The sequence below is a fragment of the Nerophis ophidion genome, linkage group LG04 (genome assembly GCF_033978795.1).
Source record: "Nerophis ophidion isolate RoL-2023_Sa linkage group LG04, RoL_Noph_v1.0, whole genome shotgun sequence".
Taxonomy (NCBI): domain Eukaryota; kingdom Metazoa; phylum Chordata; class Actinopteri; order Syngnathiformes; family Syngnathidae; genus Nerophis; species Nerophis ophidion.
Window position 1 is genome coordinate 80,760,790 of NC_084614.1, and position 27,511 is coordinate 80,788,300.

At 40.6% G+C, this 27,511-nt stretch overlaps 1 protein-coding gene across 1 annotated transcript in view; it reads left to right on the top strand.

Moving 5' to 3' along the window:
* Window positions 1–2,717: 2,717 nt before the first annotated feature.
* Window positions 2,718–27,511, top strand: part of LOC133552016 (beta-2 adrenergic receptor-like) — a 42,370-nt gene continuing 17,576 nt past the window's right edge. The window contains exon 1 of the mRNA XM_061899256.1: window positions 2,718–2,818. Coding sequence (XP_061755240.1) covers window positions 2,747–2,818 — 72 coding nt within the window. The 5' untranslated portion in view covers window positions 2,718–2,746. The remainder of the gene's footprint in view (window positions 2,819–27,511) is intronic.

Sequence of the window (27,511 nt, forward strand, 5' to 3'; positions counted from 1 at the left end):
AGATGTAGCGACAAATTGTATTTAGTGACAGTGGTTTTCTGAAGTGTTCCTGAGCCCATGTGGTGATATCCTTTTAGAGATTGATTTCGGTTTTTGATACAGTGCCGTCTGAGGGATCGAAGGTTAAGATTATTCAATTTTGGTTTCCGGCCATGCCGCTTACATGGAGTGATTTCTCCAGATTCTCTGAACCTTTTGATGATATGATGGAGCGTAGATGTTGAAATCCCTAAATTTCTTGCAATTGCACTTTGAGAAAGGTTGTTCTTAAACTGTTTGACTATTTGCTCACGCAGTTGTGGACAAAGGGGTGTACCTCGCCCCATCCTTTCTTGTGAAAGACTGAGCGGTTGTTGGGAAGCTGTTTTTATACCCAATCATGGCACCCACCTTAGCCTGATATCGGGCCCAGAGAAGCCGGGTGGCGTTTCTGGATGTTGTTGATAAATGGCTTTCGCTTTGCATAGTAGAGCTTTAACTTGCACTTACAGATGTAGCAACGAACTGTATTTAGTGACAGTGGTTTTCTGAAGTGTTCCTGAGCCCATGTGGTGATATCCTTTTAGAGATTGATTTCGCTTTTTGATACGAAGGTCACGGTCATTCAATGCCGCTTACGTGGAGTGATTTCTCCAGATTCTCTGAACCTTTTGATGATATTATGGAGCGTAGATGTTGAAATCCCTAAATTTCTTGCAATTGCACTCTGAGAAAGGTTGTTCTTAAACTGTTTGACTATTTGCTCACACAGTTGTGGACAAAGGGGTGTACCTCGCCCCATCCTTTCTTGTGAGATACCGAGCAGTTTTTGGGAAGCTGTTTTTATACCCAATCATGGCACCCACCTTAGCCTGATATCGGGCCCAGAGAAGCCGGGTGGCGTTTCTGGATGTTGTTGATAAATGGCTTTCGCTTTGCATAGTAGAGCTTTAACTTGCACTTACAGATGTAGAAACAAACTGTATTTAGTGACAGTGGTTTTATGAAGTCTTCCTAAGCCCATGTGGTGATATCCTTTTAGAGATTGATTTCGCTTTTTGATACGAAGGTCACGGTCATTCAATGCCGCTTACGTGGAGTGATTTCTCCAGATTCTCTGAACCTTTTGATGATATGATGGAGCGTAGATGTTGAAATCCCTAAATTTCTTGCAATGTCACTTTGAGAAAGGTTGTTCTTAAACTGTTTGACTATTTGCTCACGCAGTTGTGGACAAAGGGGTGTACCTCGCCCCATCCTTTCTTGTGAAAGACTGAGCAGTTTTTGGGAAGCTGTTTTTATACCCAATCATGGCACCCACCTTAGCCTGATATCGGGCCCAGAGAAGCCGGGTGGCGTTTCTGGATGTTGTTGATAAATGGCTTTCGCTTTGCATAGTAGAGCTTTAACTTGCACTTACAGATGTAGCAACAAACTGTATTTAGTGACAGTGGTTTTATGAAGTCTTCCTAAGCCCATGTGGTGATATCCTTTAGAGATTGATTTCGCTTTTTGATACGAAGGTCACGGTCATTCAATGCCGCTTACGTGGAGTGATTTCTCCAGATACTCTGAACCTTTTGATGATATTATGGAGCGTAGATGTTGAAATCCCTAAATTTCTTGCAATTGCACTTTGAGAAACGTTGTTCTTAAACTGTTTGACTATTTGCTCACGCAGTTGTGGACAAAGGGGTGTACCTCGCCCCATCCTTTCTTGTGAAAGACCGAGCAGTTTTTGGGAAGCTGTTTTTATAGCCAATCATGGCACCCACCTTAGCCTGATATCGGGCCCAGAGAAGCCGGGTGGCGTTTCTGGATGTTGTTGATAAATGGCTTTCGCTTTGCATAGTAGAGCTTTAACTTGCACTTACAGATGTAGCAACAAACTGTATTTAGTGACAGTGGTTTTCTGAAGTGTTCCTGAGCCCATGTGGTGATATCCTTTTAGAGATTGATTTCGCTTTTTGATACGAAGGTCACGGTCATTCAATGCCGCTTACATGGAGTGATTTCTCCAGATACTCTGAACCTTTTGATGATATTATGGAGCGTAGATGTTGAAATCAGTAAATTTCTTGCAATTGCACTTTGAGAAAAGTTGTTCTTAAACTGTTTGACTATTTGCTCACGCAGTTGTGGACAAAGGGGTGTACCTCGCCCCATCCTTTCTTGTGAAAGACCGAGCATTTTTTGTGAAGCTGTTTTTATACCCAATCATGGCACCCACCTGTTCCCAATTAGCCTGCACACCTGTGGGATGTTCCAAATAAGTGTTTGATGAGCATTCCTCAACTTTACCAGTATTTTTTTGCCACCTTTCCCAACTTCTTTGTCACGTGCAAAACAACAAAAAATAGGTTTATCAGTTTGAACATCAAATATGTTGTCTTTGTAGCATATTCAACTGAATATGGGTTGAAAATGATTTGCAAATCATTGTATTCTGTTTATATTTACATCAAACACAATTTCCCAACTCATATGGAAACGGGGTTTGTACTTGTCAAGCTGTTTGTTTCCTCCACAACACTTAAAATACTGACTGTTGGCCCCACCAGGTTTGCATATAAGACGGCTGAGGGGGGGGCTGTCATTACCTCACTGGGCCAGTGTGTGTGTGTGTGTGTGTGTGTGTGTTGGTCAGTGGGTGGGAGGGGGCCTGTAGTAAACACATGCACACCACAAGGTAGAGAGAGAGGGAGAGAGAGAGAGGCACGGGGAGTGTGTGTGTGAGAGGAAAGGTCGTGCGCCGAGTTTTTTTACCATGAAACTTTTGGGCTTTTTTGGCGAACTTGAACGTCTCCCGGATCGAAATCGCCGAGGTGGCAAGATGGAGGTAAGAACGCGAGCCAGAGTGCATGTGCTGTGTTTTACTTACATGCGTACACACTGTTTTACTACTATCAATCAATCAATCAATCATCCATCCATCCATTTTCTACCGCTTATTCCCTTTCGGGGTCGCGGGGGGCGCTGGCGCCTATCTCAGCTACAATCGGGCGGAAGGCAGGGTACACCCTGGACAAGTCGATCAATCAATGTTTATTTATATAGCCCCAAATCACAAATGTCTCAAAGGGCTGCACAAATCATTACGACTACAACATCCTCGGAAGAACCCACAAAAGGGCAAGGAAAACTCACCCAGTGGGCAGGGAGAATTCACATCCAGTGGGACGCCAGTGACAATGCTGACTATGAGAAACCTTGGAGAGGACCTCAGATGTGGGCAACCCCCCCCTCTAGGGGACCGAAAGCAATGGATGTCGAGCGGGTCTAACATCAATCAATCAATCAATGTTTACTTATATAGCCCTAAATCACTAGTGTCTCAAAGGGCTGCACAAACCACTACGACATCCTCGGTAGGCCCACATAAGGGCAAGGAAAACTCACACCCAGTGGGACGTCGGTGACAATGATGACTATGAGAACCTTGGAGAGGAGAAAGCAATGGATGTTGAGCGGGTCTAACATGATACTGTGAAAGATCAATCCATAATGGATCCAACACAGTCGCGAGAGTCCAGTCCAAAGCGGATCCAACACAGCAGCGAGAGTCCCGTTCACAGCGGAGCCAGCAGGAAACCATCCCAAGCGGAGGCTGATCAGCAGCGCAGAGATGTCCCCAGCCGATACACAGGCGAGCAGTACATGGCCACCGGATCGGACCGGACCCCCTCCACAAAGGAGAGTGGGACATAGGAGAAAAAGAAAAGAAACGGATCAACTGGTCTAAAAAGAACATGAGAGAGTTCAGTTCAAAGCGGATCCAAGACAGCAGCGAGAGTCCCGTCCACAGGAAACCATCTCAAGCGGAGGCGGATCAGCAGCGTAGAGATGTCTTCAACCGATACACAGGCGAGCGGTCCATCCTGGGTCTCGACTCTGGACAGCCAGTACTTCAGCCATGGTCATCGGACCGGACCCCCTCCACAAGGGAGGGGGGGGACATAGGAGAAAGAAAAGAAGCGGCAGATCAACTGGTCTAAAAAGGAGGTCTATTTAAAGGCTAGAGCAGGGGTAGGGAACCTATGGCTCCAGAGCCAGATGTGGCTCTTTTGATGACTGCATCTGGCTCTCGGATAAATCTGAGCTGACGTTGCGTAAGACGATAATTTCATGAATAATTCCACTTGTAATCACGGTGTTGTGAAGTGAATGATATTTATATAGCGCTTTTTCTCTAGTGACTCAAAGCGCTTTACATAGTGAAACCCAATATCTAAGTTACATTCAAACCAGTGTGGGTGGCACTGGGAGCAGGTGGGTAAAGTGTCTTGCCCAAGGACACAACGGCAGTGACTAGGATGGCAGAAGCGGGAATCGAACCTGCAACCCTCAAGTTGCTGGCACGGCCACTCCACCAACCGAGCTAAACCGCCCCACGTGTTAAAAATAACGTTCAAAATATAAAAAAATCCCATGCATTTTAAATCCATCCATCCGTTTTCTACCGCACCTGTTAAAGGAAGTTGCGTTAATGGTAAGAAGTTATGTATTTATTATTGGTTAGTGTGGGGCTAGTTCTTCAGACCACCAAGCACCGACATGAGAGCCTGATTCAGGGTTACGACATTGTTTTATTTTTCAATAACTCTTTCAGTTGCTTCCTGGCAATTGTATTTTCCTCTTTCATTCTCGCTCGCGCTCTGGCTCCAGCCCCAACCCCGTCTCTCCTCCTGGCTGCTGCTTATAACAAAGCGACAGGTGATTAGATAACAAGGCAAAGGTGGGCCATCTACGCACCTGTCGCTGATTTCGAGGCCGATCCTGGCAAGACCCCGCTTCGCTGCAGGCCCGCAGGCCACGCCCCGCTCCACAATTAGCTTCAGAATAACAATGGTATTACAAAGAATAAGAGACCTATTATACTCTAGAAATGTTGGTCTTACTTAAAAATGCACACATTTAGTTGTTCAGTGTTTACATTTTTTGTATATGGCTCTTAGGGAAGTACATTTTAAAATATTTCGATTCTTGGCTCTCTCAGCCAAAAAGGTTCCCGCCCCCTGGGCTAGAGTACACAAATGAGTTTTAAGGTGAGACTTAAATGCTTCTACTGAGGTAGCATCTCGAACTGTTACCGGGAGGGCATTCCAGAGTACTGGAGCCCGAACGGAAAACGCTCTATAGCCCGCAGACTTTTTTTGGGCTCTAGGAATCACTAATAAGCCGGAGTCCTTTGAAGGCAGATTTCTCACCGGGACATATGGTACAATACAATCGGCAAGATAGGATGGAGCTAGACCGTGTAGTATTTTATACGTAAGTAGTAAAACCTTAAAGTCACATCTTAAGTGCACAGGAAGCCAGTGCTGGTGAGCCAGTACAGGTATATATGTATGTATATATGTATATAAAGGTATATACAGTATAGGTATATATGTATGTATATATGTATATAAAGGTATATACAGTATAGGTATATATGTATGTATATATGTATATAAAGGTATATACAGTACAGGTGTAATGTGATCAAACTTTCTTGTTCTTGTCAAAAGTCTAGCAGCCGCATTTTGTACCAACTGTAATCTTTTAATGCTAGACATGGGGAGACCCGAAAATAATACGTTACAGTAATCGAGACGAGGCGTAACAAACGCATGGATAATGATCTCGGCGTCTTTAGTGGACGGAATGGAGCGAATTTTAGCGATATTACGGAGATGAAAGAAGGCCGTTTTAGTAACGCTTTTAATGTGTGACTCAAAGGAGAGAGTTGGGTCGAAGATAATACCCAGATTCTTTACCGTGTCGCCTTGTTTTGTTATTTGGTTGTCAAATGGGGGGGATCTTTCTGTGTGGAGTTTGCATGTTCTCCCCGTGAATGTGTGGGTTCCCTCCGGGTACTCCGGCTTCCTCCCACTTCCAAAGACATGCACCTGGGGATAGGTTGATTGGCAACACTAAATTGGCCCTACTGTGTGAATGTGAGTGTGAATGTTGTCTGTCTATCTGTGTTGGCCCTGCGATGAGGTGGCGACTTGTCCAGGGTGTACCCCGCCTTCCGCCCGATTGTAGCTGAGATAGGCGCCAGCGCCCCCCGCGACCCCGAAAGGGAATAAGCGGTAGAAAATGGATGGATGGAAATGTTAAAGTTGTATTATTAAATAGAGGTCAGTGTCTAGCAGGACCGATAATCAGCATTTCCGTTTTTTTGGCGTTAAGTTGCAAAAAGTTAGCGGACATCCATTGTTTAATTTCATTAAGACACGCCTCCAACTGACTACAGTCCGGCGTGTTGGTCAGCTTTAGGGGCATGTAGAGTTGGGTGTCATCAGCATAGCAGTGAAAGCTAATACCGTATTTGCGGTATTTGCTAATACTGTATTTGTGCGGTATGTATTTGGTCAGGTCGCGGGGGCAGCAGCCTAAGCAGGGAAGCCCAGACTTTCCCTCTCCCCAGCCGCTTCGTCCAGCTTGCCAACCCTCCCGGATTTTCGGGGAGACTCTGGAAATTCAGCGCCTCTCCCGAAAACCTCCCGGAAGAAATTTTCTCCCGAAAATCTCCACTCCAGCTCCATGCGGACATGAGTGGGGACAGCCTGTTTTCCCGCCCGCTTTCCTGTTATATTAACAGCTTGCCTGCCCGATCACGTTACAACATCTACGGATTTTAATAAAAAACTGCACACACAAGGAGACGAAGCAGAAGAACGAGGAAGTCACAGCCATGGCGACGGCGTCTGTAATAGAGTGATTCTATGTTGTCTGCTGCCATCTCCTGGTGAATGTTGGCTATAGCGTTATGGTTGTTGCTTTTTGATTGGCCAACGATTTACGTGGTGTTGTGCACCTGACGGCAAGTGACTCTCGCCAGTACGCAAATGGCAGAACAAAGGTTACTCAAATGGTGAAAGGTAAGTGTTGTTGTTTTTTTTTTTTAATAACCAGCAAGGATAGTACAGTTAGTAGAACAACTGTGTTTTTATTACTGTGTATTTGACAGGTGCCTTCTGAAATTCAACTATTTATTTTATTTATATATATATATATATATATATATATATATATATATATATATATATATATATATATATATATATATATATATATATATATATATATAGTAAAATAAGTATATATAGCTAGAATTCACTGAAAGTCAAGTATTTCATTGATATATATATTTATATATATGAAATATATATGGAATACTCGAGTTGGTGAATTATACTCCTCCCCTCTTAACCACGCCCCCTGCCCAAACCACGCCCCGTACGACCCACTACACCCTCCCCCCACCCCCAACCTCCCGAAATCAGAGGTCTCAAGGTTGGCAAGTATGTCCCGGGGGGGATCCCGAGGCGTTCCCAACCTGTCCCTGGGTCTTCCCCCGTGGCTTCCTACCGGTTGGACGTGCCCTAAGCCCCCTCCCCAGGGAGGCGTTCGGGTGGCATCCTGACCAGATGCCCGGACCACCTCATCTGGCTCCTCTCCATGTGGAGGAGCAATACATCTTACAGTGTGCAGTAGAATAGACCGTTCATGTCCAGTATACGGTATCTTCTTCTCAAACTGTGGTACAGCAAAAAAAAAAATCACTTTGTAAAAGTACAGTGTTTTATGTTCCTATAGTCAAACACAGTGTTGCTGTTGGAACCGTGGCCACAAATGTTAAATGTACTTGGCAAATGATACCTTTTCGTTTGTTTTTTGATGAATACTTAGTCCTACTGCGCTACTGTATTTTGATGTTGGTAATTATGGTGGTACTCGGAGGGACACTTGGGGGTGAAAAAAAATTTGGGAACCACCGTTCTACTAGATAATGTATATGTAGATATACTGCACATGTACATGTTCTACTATACATACTGTGTATGTGCAGTATATCAACACATATACAGTGTATTCTACTACATACTGTACATGTACAGTATGTGCACGTATAGAGAATGTTCTACTACATACTGTATATGTGCAGTACATGCACATATACAGTATGGAGTATATTTTACTACATACTGTAAATGTGCATATAGTTCACATATACAGTATGTTGTACTATGACAGACTGTGTATGTGCAGTATATGCACATATGTTCTACTACATACTGTATATGTGTGTCTGTATGTGTGCGTTAAAGTGTGTTTGTGTGTGCGTCTGTTAATGTGTGTGTGCGTGTGTGTGTGTGTGTTTGCGTGTGTTTGCGTCTCTGTCTGTCAGTGTGTGTGTGTGTGTGTGTGTGTTTGTTTGTGTGTGAGTGTGTGAGTCTGCGTGTGTTTGTGTGTCTGTCGGTCAATGTGTGTGTGAGTCTGTGTGCGTGCGTCAGAGTGTGTTTGTGTGTGTGTGTGTGTGTGTGTGTTTGCGTGTGTTTGCGTGTGTTTGCGTCTCTGTCTGTCAGTGTGTGTGTGTGTGTGTGTGTGTTTGTTTGTGTGTGAGTGTGTGAGTCTGCGTGTGTTTGTGTGTCTGTCGGTCAATGTGTGTGTGAGTCTGTGTGCGTGCGTCAGAGTGTGTTTTTGTGTGTGGTTGTGTGTGTGTGTGTCCAGTCAATGAGGACAGAGGTCAGCAGGTTGCATGCAGAAAAGCTGCGTTAGAGTCTTTTATAAAAGATTGAATTTTGGGGAGCACGGAATGTTCCGTCCAAAGTGTCGTGTACACTGATGGACGCTTTTGCCGCCCTCAGCACTTTCTTCCCTGCCAGAGTGGTTCCAACGGAAAATGACAAAACACTTTGCTCATTGAGCGAGTCTACGTGTCTGGATTAAAGTGCCAGTTAATGCATTCGCATGCGTCTGGATTGTTCTGGAATAAAGCCAACACACACACACACTCACACACACACACACACACACACACACACACACACACACACACAATGATTTAAAAGGTGGTTCTCAAACTTTTGGTACTTTTGGAGCCGGAAAAAACTTGGCTCTCCAATTACGACATTTAGGACCGCCATTAAAATACAGTAGCGTAGTAGGCCTACGTCAGGGGTCTCCAAACTTTTTGACTCGGGGGCTGCATTGGGTTAGAATATATATATATATATATATATATATATATATATATATATATATATATATATATATATATATATATATATATATATATACACATATATATACATTCATATACGTATATGTACATGTATATATACATATATACATAAACGTATATATATATATATATATATATATACACACATATATATACATGTGTGTGTATGTATATATATATACAGTATATATATTGTATGTATATATATACATCTATATATATATACATACATATACGTATATATACATGTATATATACATATATCTATACATATATGTATATATATACAGTATATATATTGTATGTATATATATACATATATTTATTTATATATATACATACATATACATATATACATGTATATATACATATATATACATGTATATATATATGTAAATATATATATATACATATATATATGTATATATATATATATATATATATATATATATATATATATATATATATATATATATATATATATATATAGTCTCCAAAATGTTCACCACTACAATAAAAAACAAACAAAGAAAAATATAAAAAGTAACGTATTGTAATTGTAATTTGACTTAGACTTAAACTTCCTTTTTATTGTCATTCAAATTTAAACTTAACAGTACAAACAAGAACGAAATTTCGTTGCGTTAGCTTTTGGTAGTGCAGGATTAAAAAAATAAAAATAAATAAAAAAGCAATAAGGTGCAGATATAAATAAGTAGATTACTGTACAGATAAATACATGGCACTTTTTCATATGCATCCAGGATTATGGATGTATGTTATATTGTCTTTCTGTTTATATTAAATGGGTGTAATTATGATCTGTGTATTGTGTTTGGACTTTTTTTTCCCTTTAATATCCACAAACTTCAGTGAACAGTGATTTTTTTTTTTTTTTTTTGCGACATGACTAGGGCAGGTTGTTTGAATTGGGTCATATAGGTAAACACGTTTTGCTATTTTCACTTCCAGTCAAAAAAATCATGGTCATTGACCTGATTTACTCGTGCTCTCCGCAAGATGAGGCGGCAAATTTAAAAACAATCAGATTGTCTGATAAATACAAAAGCCAAAACCAGTGAAGTTGTGTGTTTTGTAAATAAAAACCGAATACAATGAGTTGCAAATCCTTTTCAACTTATATTCAGTTGAACAGCTTAAGTTGTTCAACAGTCCGGGGTCTCCCTTGTGGTATTTTAGATAAAGCATCACACATTTTCAAAGGGAGACAGGTCTGGAGTACAGGTAGGCCAGTCTAGTACCTGCACTTTTTTACTACGAAGCCACGCTGTTGAAACACGTGGCTTGGCATCGTCTTGCTGAAATAAGCAGGGGCGTCCATGATAACGTTGCTTGCTCCAAAACCTGTATGTACCTTTCAGCATTAATGCTGCCTTCACAGATGTGTATGTCACCCATGCCTTGGGCCCATCACAGCTGCTGCTGGCCTTTGAACTTTGCGCCTAGAACAGTCCGGATGGTTCTTGTCCTCTTTGGTCCGGAGGACACCACGTCCACAGTTTATAAAAAACAATTTGAAATGTGGACCGCAGAACACTTTTCCACTGTGCATCAGTCCATCTTAGATGAGCTCGGGCCCCAGCAAAGCCAGTGGCATTTCTGGATGTTGTTGATAAATAGCTTTCGCTCTTCATAGTGGAGTTTTAACTTGCACTTGCAGATGTAGCGACGAGCTGTAGTTACTGACAGCGGTTTTCTTTATGCCATGAAGTTTAAAGCCACTGCAACAGCTGAGGACATCAATGATGCGGTCCAGAATCCTGAACACTTCCGTTATGCTGAGGAGACTAAAGTGGCGTGGGAGGAAGGAAGACTGTCAGATGTCATCCCTACTATACCCGCCTCCTTCTCCCACTCTTTTCATCAAAAATTTTTTAAGCCCTGTTTTTCACTGCATATTTTCCATGTGGTGATATCCTTTACACACCAATGTCGCTTTTTGGCGAGGGATCCAAGGTCCGTAATATCATCGCTTACGTGCAGTGATTTCTCCGGATTCTCTGAACCTTTTGATGATTTTACGGACCGTAGATGGTGAAATCCATAAATTCCTTGCAATAACGCGGGGAGAAATGTTGTTCTTAAACCGTTGGACAATTCGCACACGCAAACCTCGTCCCATTCTTGTTTGTGGAAGCTGCCTTTACACCCAATCCTGGCACACACCTGTTCCCAATTAGCCTGTTCACCTGTAGGATACTCCACTTTCTCAGTCTTTTTTGCCACTTGTGCCAGCTTTTTTTTTTTAAAAACATGTTGCAGGCATCAAATTCCAACCGAGCTAATATTTGCAAAAAAATAACAACATTTTCCCAGTTCGGACGTTAACTATCTTGTCTTTGCAGTCGATTTAATCGAATGTAAGTTGAAAAGGTTTTGCAAATCATTGGATTTTGTTTTTATTTACAATTTAGACAACGTGGCAACTTGACTGTTTTTTTTGGGGTTTTGTGATATTAAATTGAAAACAGGTTCGATGCCGTAGTTTGGTACCACATGGTAGGAAATAACTTTTACGTGCTGGCTCACCATGGATGTGTCCCATCCTGCACCACACTCACATTGGCTGACAGTCAAAGCCCCGCCCACCCACTAATTGACCCCGTCTGACCCAATTAACTCTCTCATAAACACACACGCCCACAAATACTGACATCAAGGTTGTCATCTGCATGCTGCACAAACACACTCTTGTGTCTGCAGGGGCCACGTGCACGCTGCAGGGGCGTGCACGTGGCCCCTCCCTTCCTGCGTTGACGATGACCTCACTGACTACATAGACTACACAACTTGTGCGGCGGCAACACAACAACACACACCAGTTTTGAAGCAGCAGTTAATAATGGCCGCGTGTCGTTGATATGAATTATACACACTACTGGATATATTGTATCATTGTATATTATTAGGGTCCGCCCTGCCTATGGCAAAGGACTCCACAGGAGTCCTTTGCCATAGGCAAGGACCCTATTGTTCCTGCTGCGTTTTATTCTTTCTTTCTTTCTTTCTTCCGCACTGTCGCGCCCCAATTTCACCCTCTTAACATATTTCAAAACTCACCAAATTTGACACACACGTCGGTCTTTCATGCCTTCCCAACATATTAGGCAGCCAAATCATAAAAATCAAAATTGCGCAATAGCGCCCCCTAGGAAAAAAAAAAAGAGACTGCTTGTAACTTCCGTTAGGAATGTCTTAGAGACATGAAACAAAAACCTCTATGTAGGTCTGACTTCGACCTAAATTTCATAATTGTATCTTCTGGGGCAAAAATTTACGGACATTTTGCAAAAACCCATTCAAAGCTAAATTTTCACAAAAAATGCAATTTTTGCCTCTTTGAGCTGTAATTTGAGCCCCTTAAAATGCTTCAAAACTTACCAAACTTGGCAGACACATCAGGACTGGCAGAAATTGGGATCTAATGAAATTTTTTTTTTTAAAAACTCAAAATTGCGCTCTAGCGCAATTTTTGAGTAAAACACAGAAAAAACTGCTTCTAGGAAGAAAACACAGACAAAACTGCTTGTAACTTCCGGTAGGAATGTCGGAAAGACATGAAACAAAAACTTCTATGTAGGTCTTACCTAGACCTACATTTTAGTAATTGACAGCTAGCAGAAATAATCAACAGGAAGTTGGCAATTACCCCTTCAAAATAAAAGTTTTCGTGAAAACCCGTCACCTTTTTCAAATCAAAACTCCTCCCAGTGCGTTTGTCGTTTCGGCTTCAAACTCGCACAGGAGAGAGATTGAACCCTTTTAAAAAAAGTGGTCGGACAAAATTGTGATAAGTTCTCCGGTTTTGATTTTACGCGCGTTCAAAGAACCCCTGCGCAAATTTTCCTAAAAAATGTCATTTTTGCCTATTTGAGCTGTAATTTGACCCCCTTAAAATGCTTCAAAACTCACCAAACTTGGCACACACATCAGGACTGGCAACAATTGCGAGCTGATGAAAAAACCAAACTCCAAAACTCAAAATTGTGCTCTAGCGCCCCCTAGGAATACAACACAGACAAACTGCTCCTAGGAAGAAAACAAAGACAAAACTGCTTGTAACTTCCGGTAGGAATGTCAGAGAGACATGACACAAAAACCACTATGTAGGTCTGACTTAGACCTACATTTGAATAATTAACATACTTTGGCAAAAATCAACAGGAAGCTAGATATTTTCGCTTCAATACAACAACTGCATTACTTTCACAATGCATTAAATAGTGGGACGAAGGCGTCTTAAGCCCTGGGGATCGGGGGCAGCAACCCAAGGCGCGCTCGCACCTTCGCACCCTAATTTGACCCCCTTAACATGCTTCAAAACTCACCAAATTTGACACTCACATCGGTATGGAGCTACAGACCAACTTATTAAGCAACCAAACCCCAAAAATGAAAATTGCGCGCTAGCGCCCCCTAGTAAGAGACAAAACACAGACTGCTTGTAACTTCCGTTAGGAATGTCGTAGAGACATGAAACAAAAACTTCTGTGTAGGTCTGACTTAGACCTACATTTCCAATAAAAAACGTCTGTACCCAAAATCAACAGAAATTTTGCAAAAACTCAATCAAAGCAACATTTACGCAAAAAATGCTATTTTTGCCTCTTTGAGCTGTAATTTGACCCCCTTAAAATGCTTCAAAACTCACCAAACTTGGCACACACATCAGGACGGGCAGAAATTGCGATCTAGTGAAAAAAACAAACCTTAAAACTCAAAATTGCGCTTTATTGCAATTTTTGAATAAAACACAGAAAAAACTGCTCCTAGGAAGAGGAAACGGATAAAACTGCTTGTAACTTCTGGTAGGAATGTTGGACAGACATGAAACAAAAACCTCAATGTAGGTCTTACTTGGACCTACATTTTGATGATTGGCATCTTTCAGTTGAAATCGCCAGGAAGTTGGCAATTACCCCTTCAAAATAAAAGTTTTGTAAAAAGCCGTCACCTTTTTCCAGACAAAACTGCTTGTAACTTCTGTTAGGAATGTCGTAGAGACATGAAACAAAAGACCTCTATGTTGGTCTGACTAAGATCGGGACTCGGGACACGGAGGCGGCGGCCAACGGCGGACCCGACCAACGCTGCTTGCAGCTTTAATTTCATTTTGATATTACTTTGTATGTTGTATTATTTTATATTGCATTATATTTTCTATTCTATTATATTATATTGTATAAAATATTACATGATTTTTATATTATTTTCTATTGCATTGTTAGATTTATATTATATTACTTTCTACTTTATTATATTATGTTGTATGAAATCCATCCATCCATTTTCTACCGCTTATTCCCTTCCGCCCAGTTTTAACTGTTGTATAAAATATTACACAATTTTTACATTATTTTATATTGCATTATATTATATCCATCCATCCATCTTCTTCCGCTTATCCGAGGTCAGGTCGCGGGGGCAACAGCCTAAGCAGGGAAACCCAGACTTCCCTTTCCCCAGCCACTTCGTCTAGCTCTTCCCGGGGGATCCCGAGGCGTTCCCAGGCCAGTCGGGAGACATAGTCTTCCCAACGTGTCCTGGGTCTTCCATACCGGTTGGACGTGCCCTAAACACCTCCCTAGGGAGGCGTTTGGGTGGCATCCTGACCAGATGCCCGAACCACCTCATCTGGCTCCTCTCCATGTGGAGGAGCAGCGGCTTTACTTTGAGTTCCTCCCGGATGACAGAGCTTCTCACCCTATCACTAAGGGAGAGACCTGGAAACTCATTTGGGCCGCTTGTACCCGTGATCTTATCCTTTCGGTCATGACCCAAAGCTCATGACCATAGGTGAGGATGGGAACGTAGATCGACCGGTAAATTGAGAGCTTTGCCTTCCGGCTCAGCTCCTTCTTCACCACAACGGATCGATACAACGTCCGCATTACTGAAGACGCCGCACCGATCCGCCTGTCGATCTCACGATCCACTCTTCCCTCACTCGTGAACAAGACTCCTAGGTACTTGAACTCCTCCACTTGGGGCAGGGTCTCCTCCCCAGCCCGGAGATAGCACTCCACCCTTTTCCAGGCGAGAACCATGGACTCGGACTTGGAGGTGCTGATTCTCATCCCGGTCGCTTCACACTTGGCTGCGAACCGATCCAGTGAGAGCTGAAGATCCCGGTCAGATGAAGCCATCAGGACCACATCATCTGCAAAAAGCAGAGACCTAATCCTGCGGTCACCAAACCAGAACCCCTTGACTGCGCCTAGAAATTCTGTCCATAAAAGTTCTGAACAGAATGGGTGACAAAGGACAGCCTTGGCGGAGTCCAACCCTCACTGGAAATGTGTCCGACTGACTGCCGGCAATGCGGACCAAGCTCTGGCACAATAAGACACAATAAGATAGTCCAGTACCCCATACTCTCTGAGCACTCCCCACAGGACTTCCCGAGGGACACGGTCCAATGCCTTCTCCAAGTCCACAAAGCACATGTAGACTGGTTGGGCAAACTCCCATGCACCCTCAAGAACCCTGCCGAGAGTATAGAGCTGGTCCACAGTTCCACGACCAGGACGAAAACCACACAGTTCCTCCTGAATCCGAGGTTGGACTATCCGGCGTAGCCTCCTCTCCAGTACACCTGAATAAACCTTACCGGGAAGGCTGAGGAGTGTGATCCCACCATAGTTGGAACACACCCTCCGGTCCCCCTTCTTAAAGAGAGGGACCACCACCCCGGTCTGCCAATCCAGAGGTATCGCCCCCGATGTCCACGCGATGCTGCAGAGTCTTGTCAACCAAGACAGCCCCACAGCATCCAGAGCCTTAAGGAACTCCGGGCGGACCTCATCCACCCCTGGGGCCTTGCCACCGAGGAGCTTTTTAACAACCTGAGCCCCAGAAATAGGAGAGTCCACCACAGATTAATATATTTATGTTATATTATAATATTTTTTAATTTATTATATTATATTGTATATCATATATTGTAATATATTGTATTATTTTGTCTTTTAATACATTATATTAAATCTTATATTACATGATTTTTATATTATATTGCATTAGCCTTCCCGGTAAGGTTTATTCAGGTGTACTGGAGAGGAGGCTACGCCGGATAGTCCAACCTCGGATTCAGGAGGAACAGTGTGGTTTTCGTCCTGGTCGTGGAACTGTGGACCAGCTCTATACTCTCGGCAGGGTTCTTGAGGGTGCATGGGAGTTTGCCCAACCAGTCTACATGTGCTTTGTGGACTTGGAGAAGGCATTGGACCGTGTCCCTCAGGAAGTCCTGTGGGGAGTGCTCAGAGAGTATGGGGTATCGGACTGTCTTATTGTGGCGGTCCACTCCCTGTATGATCAGTTTCAGATCTTGGTCTGCATTGCCGGCAGTAAGTCGGACACATTTCCAGTGAGGGTTGGACTCCGCCAAGGCTGTCCTTTGTCACCGATTCTGTTCAGAACTTTTATGGACAGAATTTCTAGGCGCAGTCAAGGGGTTCCGGTTTGGTGACCGCAGGATTAAGTCTCTGCTTTTTGCAGATGATGTGGTCCTGATGGCTTCATCTGACCGGGATCTTCAGCTCTCACTGGATCGGTTCGCAGCCGAGTGTGAAGCGGCCGGAATGAGAATCAGCACCTCCAAGTCCGAGTCCATGGTTCTCGCCCGCAAAAGGGTGGAGTGCCATCTCCGGGTTGGGGAGGAGACCCTGCCCCAAGTGGAGGAGTTCAAGTACCTAGGAGTCTTGTTCACGAGTGAGGGAAGAGTGGATCGTGAGATCGACAGGCGGATCGGTGCGGCGTCTTCAGTAATGCGGACGTTGTACCGATCCGTTGTGGTGGAGAAGGAGCTGAGCCGGAAGGCAAAGCTCTCAATTTACCGGTCGATCTACGTTCCCATCCTCACCTATGGTCATGAGCTTTGGGTCATGACCGAAAGGATAAGATCACGGGTACAAGCGGCCCAAATGAGTTTCCAGGTCTCTCCCTTAGAGATAGGGTGAGAAGCTCTGCCATCCGGGAGGAACTCAAAGTAAAGCCACTGCTCCTCCACATGGAGAGGAGCCAGATGAGGTGGTTCGGGCATCTGGTCAGGATGCCACCCGAACGCCTCCTGAGGGAGGTGTTTAGGGCACGGGGAAGACCCAGGACACGTTGGGAAGACTATGTCTCCCGGCTGGCCTGGGAACGCCTCGGGATCCCCCGGGAAGAGCTAGACGAAGTGGCTGGGGAGAGGGAAGTCTGGGCTTCCCTGCTTAGGCTGCTGCCCCCGCGACCCGACCTCGGATAAGCGGAAGAAGATGGATGGAAGATGGATGGTATTCATTCAAACCTAAAAATCATTGCTTTCAATACTTGGTGCCAACTTAGAAGGATGCAATATTTTCAGGTGACTTAATGCTAACGTTAGCTCGCTGATATTTTATGCTAGAATTTTGGCTAATTATGTAAGATTAACCCCTAAAAATCATGGATTTTGAAACGTCTACCTTCTTCTCTGTTAGCATGCTAATGTTAGTATGCTAACATTTATTGTTAGCATTTTTAATAAAATTGTATTCATTCAAACCTAAAAATCAGTGCTTTCTCAACTGAGAAGGACGTAATATTTTCCGGTGACGTAATGCTAACGTTAGCTCGCTGATATTTTTAGCTAGAATTTTGGCTAATTATGTAAGATTAACCCCTAAAAATCATGGATTTTGAGACATCTACCTTCTTCTCTGTTAGCAAGCTAATATTAGTATGCTAACATTTATTGTTAGCATTTTTAATAAAATTGTATTCATTCAAACCTAAAAATCAGTGCTTTCTCAACTGAGAAGGACGTAATATTTTCCGGTGACGTAATGCTAACGTTAGCTCGCTGATATTTTAAGCTAGAATTCTGGCAAATTTTGTAATGGATTTTGAGACATCTAACTTCTTCTCTGTTAGCATGCTAAATTTTTGCAAATTGTATCAATTCCAACCTAAAAATCATTGCTTTCAATACTTGGTGCCAACTTAGAAGGATGCAATATTTTCCGGTGACGTAATGCTAACGTTAGCTCGCTGATATTTTATGCTAGAATTTTGGCTAATTATGTAAGATTAGCCCCTAAAAATCATGGATTTTGAGACGTCTACCTTCTTCTCTGTTAGCATGCTAATATTAGTATGCTAACATTTATTGTTAGCATTTTTAATAAAATTGTATTCATTCAAACCTAAAAATCATTGCTTTCTCAACTGAGAAGGACGTAATATTTTCCGGTGACGTAATGCTAACGTTAGCTCGCTGATATTTTAAGCTAGAATTTTGGCAAATTTTGTAATGGATTTTGAGACATCTAACTTCTTCTCTGTTAGCATGCTAAATTTTTGCAAATTGTATCAATTCCAACCTAAAAATCATTGCTTTCAATACTTGGTGCCAACTTAGAAGGATGCAATATTTTCAGGTGACGTAATGCTAACGTTAGCTCGCTGATATTTTATGCTAGAATTTTGGCTAATTATGTAAGATTAACCCCTAAAAATCATGGATTTTGAGACGTCTACCTTCTTCTCTGTTAGCATGCTAATATTAGTATGCTAACATTTATTGTTAGCATTTTTAATAAAATTGTATTCATTCAAACCTAAAAATCATTGCTTTCTCAACTGAGAAGGACGTAATATTTTCCAGTGACGTAATGCTAACGTTAGCTCGCTGATATTTTAAGCTAGAATTTTGGCAAATTTTGTAATGGATTTTGAGACATCTAACTTCTTCTCTGTTAGCATGCTAAATTTTTGCAAATTGTATCAATTCCAACCTAAAAATCATTGCTTTCAATACATGGTGCCAACTTAGAAGGATGCAATATTTTCAGGTGACGTAATGCTAACGTTAGCTCGCTGATATTTTATGCTAGAATTTTGGCTAATTATGTAAGATTAACCCCTAAAAATCATGGATTTTGAGACGTCTACCTTCTTCTCTGTTAGCATGTTAATATTAGTATGCTAACATTTATTGTTAGCATTTTTAATAAAATTGTATTCATTCAAACCTAAAAATCAGTGCTTTCTCAACTGAGAAGGACGTAATATTTTCCGGTGACGTAATGCTAACGTTAGCTCGCTGATATATTAAGCTAGAATTTTGGCAAATTTTGTAATGGATTTTGAGACATCTAACTTCTTCTCTGTTAGCATGCTAAATTTTTGCAAATTGTATCAATTCCAACCTAGAAATCATTGCTTTCGATACATGGAGCCAACTTTAAAGGACGCAATATTTTCAGGTGACGTAATGCTAACGTTAGCTCGCTGATATTTTACGCTAGAATTTTCGCAAATTTTTTAAGTTTAACCCCTAAAAATAATTGATTTTGAGACATCTAACTTCTTCTCTGTTAGCATGCTAACATTTAATGGTAGCATTTTTGCAAATTGTATTAATTTAAACCTAAAAATCATTGCTTTCGATACTTGGCGCCATCTCATAAGGGCGCGATATTTTCCGGTGACATACTGCTAACGTTAACTTGCTAACATTTTACGCTAAATTTTGGCAAATTTGGTAAGTTTAACCTTAAAAATCATGGCTTTTGATATGTCTAACTTCTTTTAGGTTAGCAGGCTAATGTTAGTATGCTAACATTTTATGCCGGCATTTTTGCAAATTGTATCCATTCAAACCTCAAAATCATTGCTTTTTGTTACTTGATGCTAACCTTTCCTTTCTTACATTATCATGCGGACGTTATCATGGTAACATTATATGCTAATTGTATTTGGTTTAAACCTGGAAATCATGGCTTTTGATATTTGTCGGCAACTTAGAAATGTGCTTTCTTTTCCTACGTTATATTAATGTTAGCATGCTAACGTTTTATGCTATCATTTTAGCTATAATATGATTTGTTTAAACCCCAGAGTAATGGCTTTTGGTAGCTGGCGCCATCTTATAAGTACACCAATCGTTCATGTAATCATGTTAATGTTAGCATGCTAACATTTTATGCTAGCACTTTAGCTAATTTTATTCATTTCAACCGGTTTTGATACTTTTTGCGACCTTGCACGTACGCTCGCTGTTCCCAACGTTCAATCAATCAATGTTTATTTATATAGCCCTAAATCACAAGTGTCTCAAAGGGCTGCACAACCACTACGACATCCTCGGAAGAACCCACATAACGTTAGCTATATGCTATCATTTTAGCTATTTTAATTAGTTTAAACCCCAAAATAATGTCTTTTGGTGCCTGGCGCCATCTTATTAGTACACCCGTTCATATTATCATGCTAATGTTAGCATGCTAGCATTTTAGATAAGCACTTTAGCTAATTGTATTAATTTCAACCTACAATTTGTTGGTTTTGATACTATTTACGACCTTGCACGCATGCTCGCTGTTCCCAACGTTAGCATGCTAATGCTTTATGCTATCATTTTAGCTAATTTAACGACTTTAAACCACAAAATAATGGCTTTTGGTACCTGGCGCCATCTTATAAGTACGCCAAACGTTCATGTAATCATGTTAATGTTAGTATGCTAAAATTCTATGCTAGCACTTTAGCTAATTTTATTAATTTCAACCGGTTTTGATACTTTTTGCGACCTTGCAAGTACGCTCGCTGTTCCCAACGTTCAATCAATCAATCAATGTTTATTTATATAGCCCTAAATCACAAGTGTCTCAAAGGGCTGCACAACCACTACGACATCCTCGGAAGAACCCACATAACGTTAGCTATATGCTATCATTTTAGCTATTTTAATTAGTTTAAACCCCAAAATAATCTTTTTTGTTGCCTGGCGCCATCTTATTAGTACACCCGTTCATGTTATCATGCTAATGTTAGCATGCTACCATTTTAGGCTAGCACTATAGCTAATTGTATTAATTTCAACCTACAATTTGTTGGTTTTGATACTATTTACGAGCTTGCACGTATGCTCGTTGTTCCCAACGTTAGCATGCTAATGCTTTATGCTATCATTTTAGCTAATTTAACGACTTTAAACCACAAAATAATGGCTTTTGGTACCTGGCGCCATCTTATAAGTACGCCAACCGTTCATGTAATCATGTTAATGTTAGCATGCTAACATTCTATGCTAGCACTTTAGCTAATTTTATTAATTTCAACCGGTTTTGATACTTTTTGCGACCTTGCAAGTACGCTCGCTGTTCCCAACGTTCAATCAATCAATCAATCAATCAATGTTTATTTATATAGCCCTAAATCACAAGTGTCTCAAAGGGCTGCACAACCACTACGACATCCTCGGAAGAACCCACATAACGTTAGCTATATGCTATCATTTTAGCTATTTTAATTAGTTTAAACCCCAAAATAATCTTTTTTGTTGCCTGGCGCCATCTTATTAGTACACCCGTTCATGTTATCATGCTAATGTTAGCATGCTACTATTTTAGGCTAGCACTTTAGCTAATTGTATTAATTTCAACCTACAATTTGTTGGTTTTGATACTATTTACGAGCTTGCACGCATGCTCGCTGTTCCCAACGTTAGCATGCTAATGCTTTATGCTATCATTTTAGCTAATTTAACGACTTTAAACCACAAAATAATGGCTTTTGGTACCTGGCGCCATCTTATAAGTACGCCGACCGTTCATTTCATCATGCTAACGTTAGCAAGCTAACATTCTATGCTAGCACTTTAGCTAATTTTATTAATTTCAACCGGTTTTGATACTTTTTGCGACCTTGCACGTACGCTCGCCGTTCCCAACGTTCAATCAATCAATCAATCAATCAATGTTTATTTATATAGCCCTAAATCACAAGTGTCTCAAAGGGCTGCACAACCACTACGACATCCTCGGAAGAACCCACATAACGTTAGCTATATGCTATCATTTTAGCTATTTTAATTAGTTTAAACCCCAAAATAATGTCTTTTGGTGCCTGGCGCCATCTTATTAGTGCACCCGTTCATTTTATCATGCTAATGTTAGCATGCTACCATTTTAGGCTAGCACTTTAGCTAATTGTATTAATTTCAACCTACAATTTGTTGGTTTTGATACTATTTACGAGCTTGCACGCATGCTCGCTGTTCCCAACGTTAGCATGCTAATGCTTTATGCTATCATTTTAGCTAATTTAACGACTTTAAACCACAAAATAATGGCTTTTGGTACCTGGCGCCATCTTATAAGTACGCCAACCGTTCATGTAATCATGTTAATGTTAGCATGCTAACATTCTATGCTAGCACTTTAGCTAATTTTATTCATTTCAACCGGTTTTGATACTTTTTACGACCTTGCACGTACGCTCGCTGTTCCCAACGTTCAATCAATCAATCAATCAATCAATGTTTATTTATATAGCCCTAAATCATAAGTGTCTCAAAGGGCTGCACAACCACTACGACATCCTCGGAAGAACCCACATAACGTTAGCTATATGCTATCATTTTAGCTATTTTAATTAGTTTAAACCCCAAAATAATGTCTTTTGGTGCCTGGCGCCATCTTATTAGTACACCCGTTCATGTTATCATGCTAATGTTAGCATGCTACCATTTTAGGCTAGCACTATAGCTAATTGTATTAATTTCAACCTACAATTTGTTGGTTTTGATACTATTTACGACATTGCACGCATGCTCGGTGTTCCCAACGTTAGCATGCTAATGCTTTATGCTATCATTTTAGCTAATTTAACGACTTTAAACCACAAAATAATGGCTTTTGGTACCTGGCGCCATCTTATAAGTACGCCAACCGTTCATGTAATCATGTTAATGTTAGCATGCTAACATTCTATGCTAGCACTTTAGCTAATTTTATTAATTTCAACCGGTTTTGATACTTTTTGCGACCTTGCAAGTACGCTCGCTGTTCCCAACGTTCAATCAATCAATCAATCAATCAATGTTTATTTATATAGCCCTAAATCACAAGTGTCTCAAAGGGCTGCACAACCACTACGACATCCTCGGAAGAACCCACATAACGTTAGCTATATGCTATCATTTTAGCTATTTTAATTAGTTTAAACCCCAAAATAATCTTTTTTGTTGCCTGGCGCCATCTTATTAGTACACCCGTTCATGTTATCATGCTAATGTTAGCATGCTACTATTTTAGGCTAGCACTTTAGCTAATTGTATTAATTTCAACCTACAATTTGTTGGTTTTGATACTATTTACGAGCTTGCACGCATGCTCGCTGTTCCCAACGTTAGCATGCTAATGCTTTATGCTATCATTTTAGCTAATTTAACGACTTTAAACCACAAAATAATGGCTTTTGGTACCTGGCGCCATCTTATAAGTACGCCGACCGTTCATTTCATCATGCTAACGTTAGCAAGCTAACATTCTATGCTAGCACTTTAGCTAATTTTATTAATTTCAACCGGTTTTGATACTTTTTGCGACCTTGCACGTACGCTCGCCGTTCCCAACGTTCAATCAATCAATCAATCAATCAATGTTTATTTATATAGCCCTAAATCACAAGTGTCTCAAAGGGCTGCACAACCACTACGACATCCTCGGAAGAACCCACATAACGTTAGCTATATGCTATCATTTTAGCTATTTTAATTAGTTTAAACCCCAAAATAATGTCTTTTGGTGCCTGGCGCCATCTTATTAGTGCACCCGTTCATTTTATCATGCTAATGTTAGCATGCTACCATTTTAGGCTAGCACTTTAGCTAATTGTATTAATTTCAACCTACAATTTGTTGGTTTTGATACTATTTACGAGCTTGCACGCATGCTCGCTGTTCCCAACGTTAGCATGCTAATGCTTTATGCTATCATTTTAGCTAATTTAACGACTTTAAACCACAAAATAATGGCTTTTGGTACCTGGCGCCATCTTATAAGTACGCCAACCGTTCATGTAATCATGTTAATGTTAGCATGCTAACATTCTATGCTAGCACTTTAGCTAATTTTATTCATTTCAACCGGTTTTGATACTTTTTACGACCTTGCACGTACGCTCGCTGTTCCCAACGTTCAATCAATCAATCAATCAATCAATGTTTATTTATATAGCCCTAAATCACAAGTGTCTCAAAGGGCTGCAAAACCACTACGACATCCTCGGAAGAACCCACATAACGTTAGCTATATGCTATCATTTTAGCTATTTTAATTAGTTTAAACCCCAAAATAATGTCTTTTGGTGCCTGGCGCCATCTTATTAGTACACCCGTTCATGTTATCATGCTAATGTTAGCATGCTACCATTTTAGGCTAGCACTATAGCTAATTGTATTAATTTCAACCTACAATTTGTTGGTTTTGATACTATTTACGACATTGCACGCATGCTCGGTGTTCCCAATGTTAGCATGCTAATGCTTTATGCTATCATTTTAGCTAATTTAAATACTTTAAACCACAAAATAATGGCTTTTGGTACCTGGCGCCATCTTATAAGTATGCCAACCGTTCATGTAATCATGTTAATGTTAGCATGCTAACATTCTATGCTAGCACTTTAGCTAATTTTATTAATTTCAACCGGTTTTGATACTTTTTGCGACCTTGCAAGTACGCTCGCTGTTCCCAACGTTCAATCAATCAATCAATCAATCAATGTTTATTTATATAGCCCTAAATCACAAGTGTCTCAAAGGGCTGCACAACCACTACGACATCCTCGGAAGAACCCACATAACGTTAGCTATATGCTATCATTTTAGCTATTTTAATTAGTTTAAACCCCAAAATAATCTTTTTTGTTGCCTGGCGCCATCTTATTAGTACACCCGTTCATGTTATCATGCTAATGTTAGCATGCTACTATTTTAGGCTAGCACTTTAGCTAATTGTATTAATTTCAACCTACAATTTGTTGGTTTTGATACTATTTACGAGCTTGCACGCATGCTCGCTGTTCCCAACGTTAGCATGCTAATGCTTTATGCTATCATTTTAGCTAATTTAACGGCTTTAAACCACAAAATAATGGCTTTTGGTACCTGGCGCCATCTTATAAGTACGCCGACCGTTCATTTCATCATGCTAACGTTAGCAAGCTAACATTCTATGCTAGCACTTTAGCTAATTTTATTAATTTCAACCGGTTTTGATACTTTTTGCGACCTTGCACGTACGCTCGCCGTTCCCAACGTTCAATCAATCAATCAATCAATCAATGTTTATTTATATAGCCCTAAATCACAAGTGTCTCAAAGGGCTGCACAACCACTACGACATCCTCGGAAGAACCCACATAACGTTAGCTATATGCTATCATTTTAGCTATTTTAATTAGTTTAAACCCCAAAATAATGTCTTTTGGTGCCTGGCGCCATCTTATTAGTGCACCCGTTCATTTTATCATGCTAATGTTAGCATGCTACCATTTTAGATAAGCACTTTAGCTAATTGTATTAATTTCAACCTACAATTTGTTGGTTTTGATACTATTTACGAGCTTGCACGCATGCTCGCTGTTCCCAACGTTAGCATGCTAATGCTTTATGCTATCATTTTAGCTAATTTAACGACTTTAAACCACAAAATAATGGCTTTTGGTACCTGGCGCCATCTTATAAGTACGCCAACCGTTCATGTAATCATGTTAATGTTAGCATGCTAACATTCTATGCTAGCACTTTAGCTAATTTTATTCATTTCAACCGGTTTTGATACTTTTTACGACCTTGCACGTACGCTCGCTGTTCCCAACGTTCAATCAATCAATCAATCAATCAATGTTTATTTATATAGCCCTAAATCATAAGTGTCTCAAAGGGCTGCACAACCACTACGACATCCTCGGAAGAACCCACATAACGTTAGCTATATGCTATCATTTTAGCTATTTTAATTAGTTTAAACCCCAAAATAATGTCTTTTGGTGCCTGGCGCCATCTTATTAGTACACCCGTTCATGTTATCATGCTAATGTTAGCATGCTACCATTTTAGGCTAGCACTATAGCTAATTGTATTAATTTCAACCTACAATTTGTTGGTTTTGATACTATTTACGACATTGCACGCATGCTCGGTGTTCCCAATGTTAGCATGCTAATGCTTTATGCTATCATTTTAGCTAATTTAAATACTTTAAACCACAAAATAATGGCTTTTGGTACCTGGCGCCATCTTATAAGTATGCCAACCGTTCATGTAATCATGTTAATGTTAGCATGCTAACATTCTATGCTAGCACTTTAGCTAATTTTATTAATTTCAACCGGTTTTGATACTTTTTGCGACCTTGCACGTACGCTCGCTGTTCCCAACGTTCAATCAATCAATCAATGTTTATTTATATAGCCCTAAATCACAAGTGTCTCCAAGGGCTGCAAAACCACTACGACATCCTCGGAAGAACCCACATAACGTTAGCTATATGCTATCATTTTAGCTATTTTAATTAGTTTAAACCCCAAAATAATCTTTTTTGTTGCCTGGCGCCATCTTATTAGTACACCCGTTCATGTTATCATGCTAATGTTAGCATGCTACCATTTTAGGCTAGCACTATAGCTAATTGTATTAATTTCAACCTACAATTTGTAGGTTTTGATACTATTTACGAGCTTGCACGCATGCTCGCTGTTCCCAACGTTAGCATGCTAATGCTTTATGCTATCATTTTAGCTAATTTAACGACTTTAAACCACAAAATAATGGCTTTTGGTACCTGGCGCCATCTTATAAGTACGCCAACCGTTCATGTAATCATGTTAATGTTAGCATGCTAACATTCTATGCTAGCACTTTAGCTAATTTTATTAATTTCAACCGGTTTTGATACTTTTTGCGACCTTGCAAGTACGCTCGCTGTTCCCAACGTTCAATCAATCAATCAATCAATCAATGTTTATTTATATAGCCCTAAATCACAAGTGTCTCAAAGGGCTGCAAAACCACTACGACATCCTCGGAAGAACCCACATAACGTTAGCTATATGCTATCATTTTAGCTATTTTAATTAGTTTAAACCCCAAAATAATCTTTTTTGTTGCCTGGCGCCATCTTATTAGTACACCCGTTCATATTATCATGCTAATGTTAGCATGCTAGCATTTTAGGCTAGCACTTTAGCCAATTGTATTAATTTCAACCTACAATTTGTAGGTTTTGATACTATTTACGAGCTTGCACGTATGCTCGTTGTTCCCAACGTTAGCATGCTAATGCTTTATGCTATCATTTTAGCTAATTTAACGACTTTAAACCACAAAATAATGGCTTTTGGTACCTGGCGCCATCTTATAAGTACGCCAACCGTTCATGTAATCATGTTAATGTTAGCATGCTAACATTTTATGCTAGCACTTTAGCTAATTTTATTCATTTCAACCGGTTTTGATACTTTTTGCGACCTTGCAAGTACGCTCGCTGTTCCCAATGTTCAATCAATCAATCAATCAATCAATGTTTATTTATATAGCCCTAAATCACAAGTGTCTCAAAGGGCTGCAAAACCACTACGACATCCTCGGAAGAACCCACATAACGTTAGCTATATGCTATCATTTTAGCTATTTTAATTAGTTTAAACCCCAAAATAATGTCTTTTGGTGCCTGGCGCCATCTT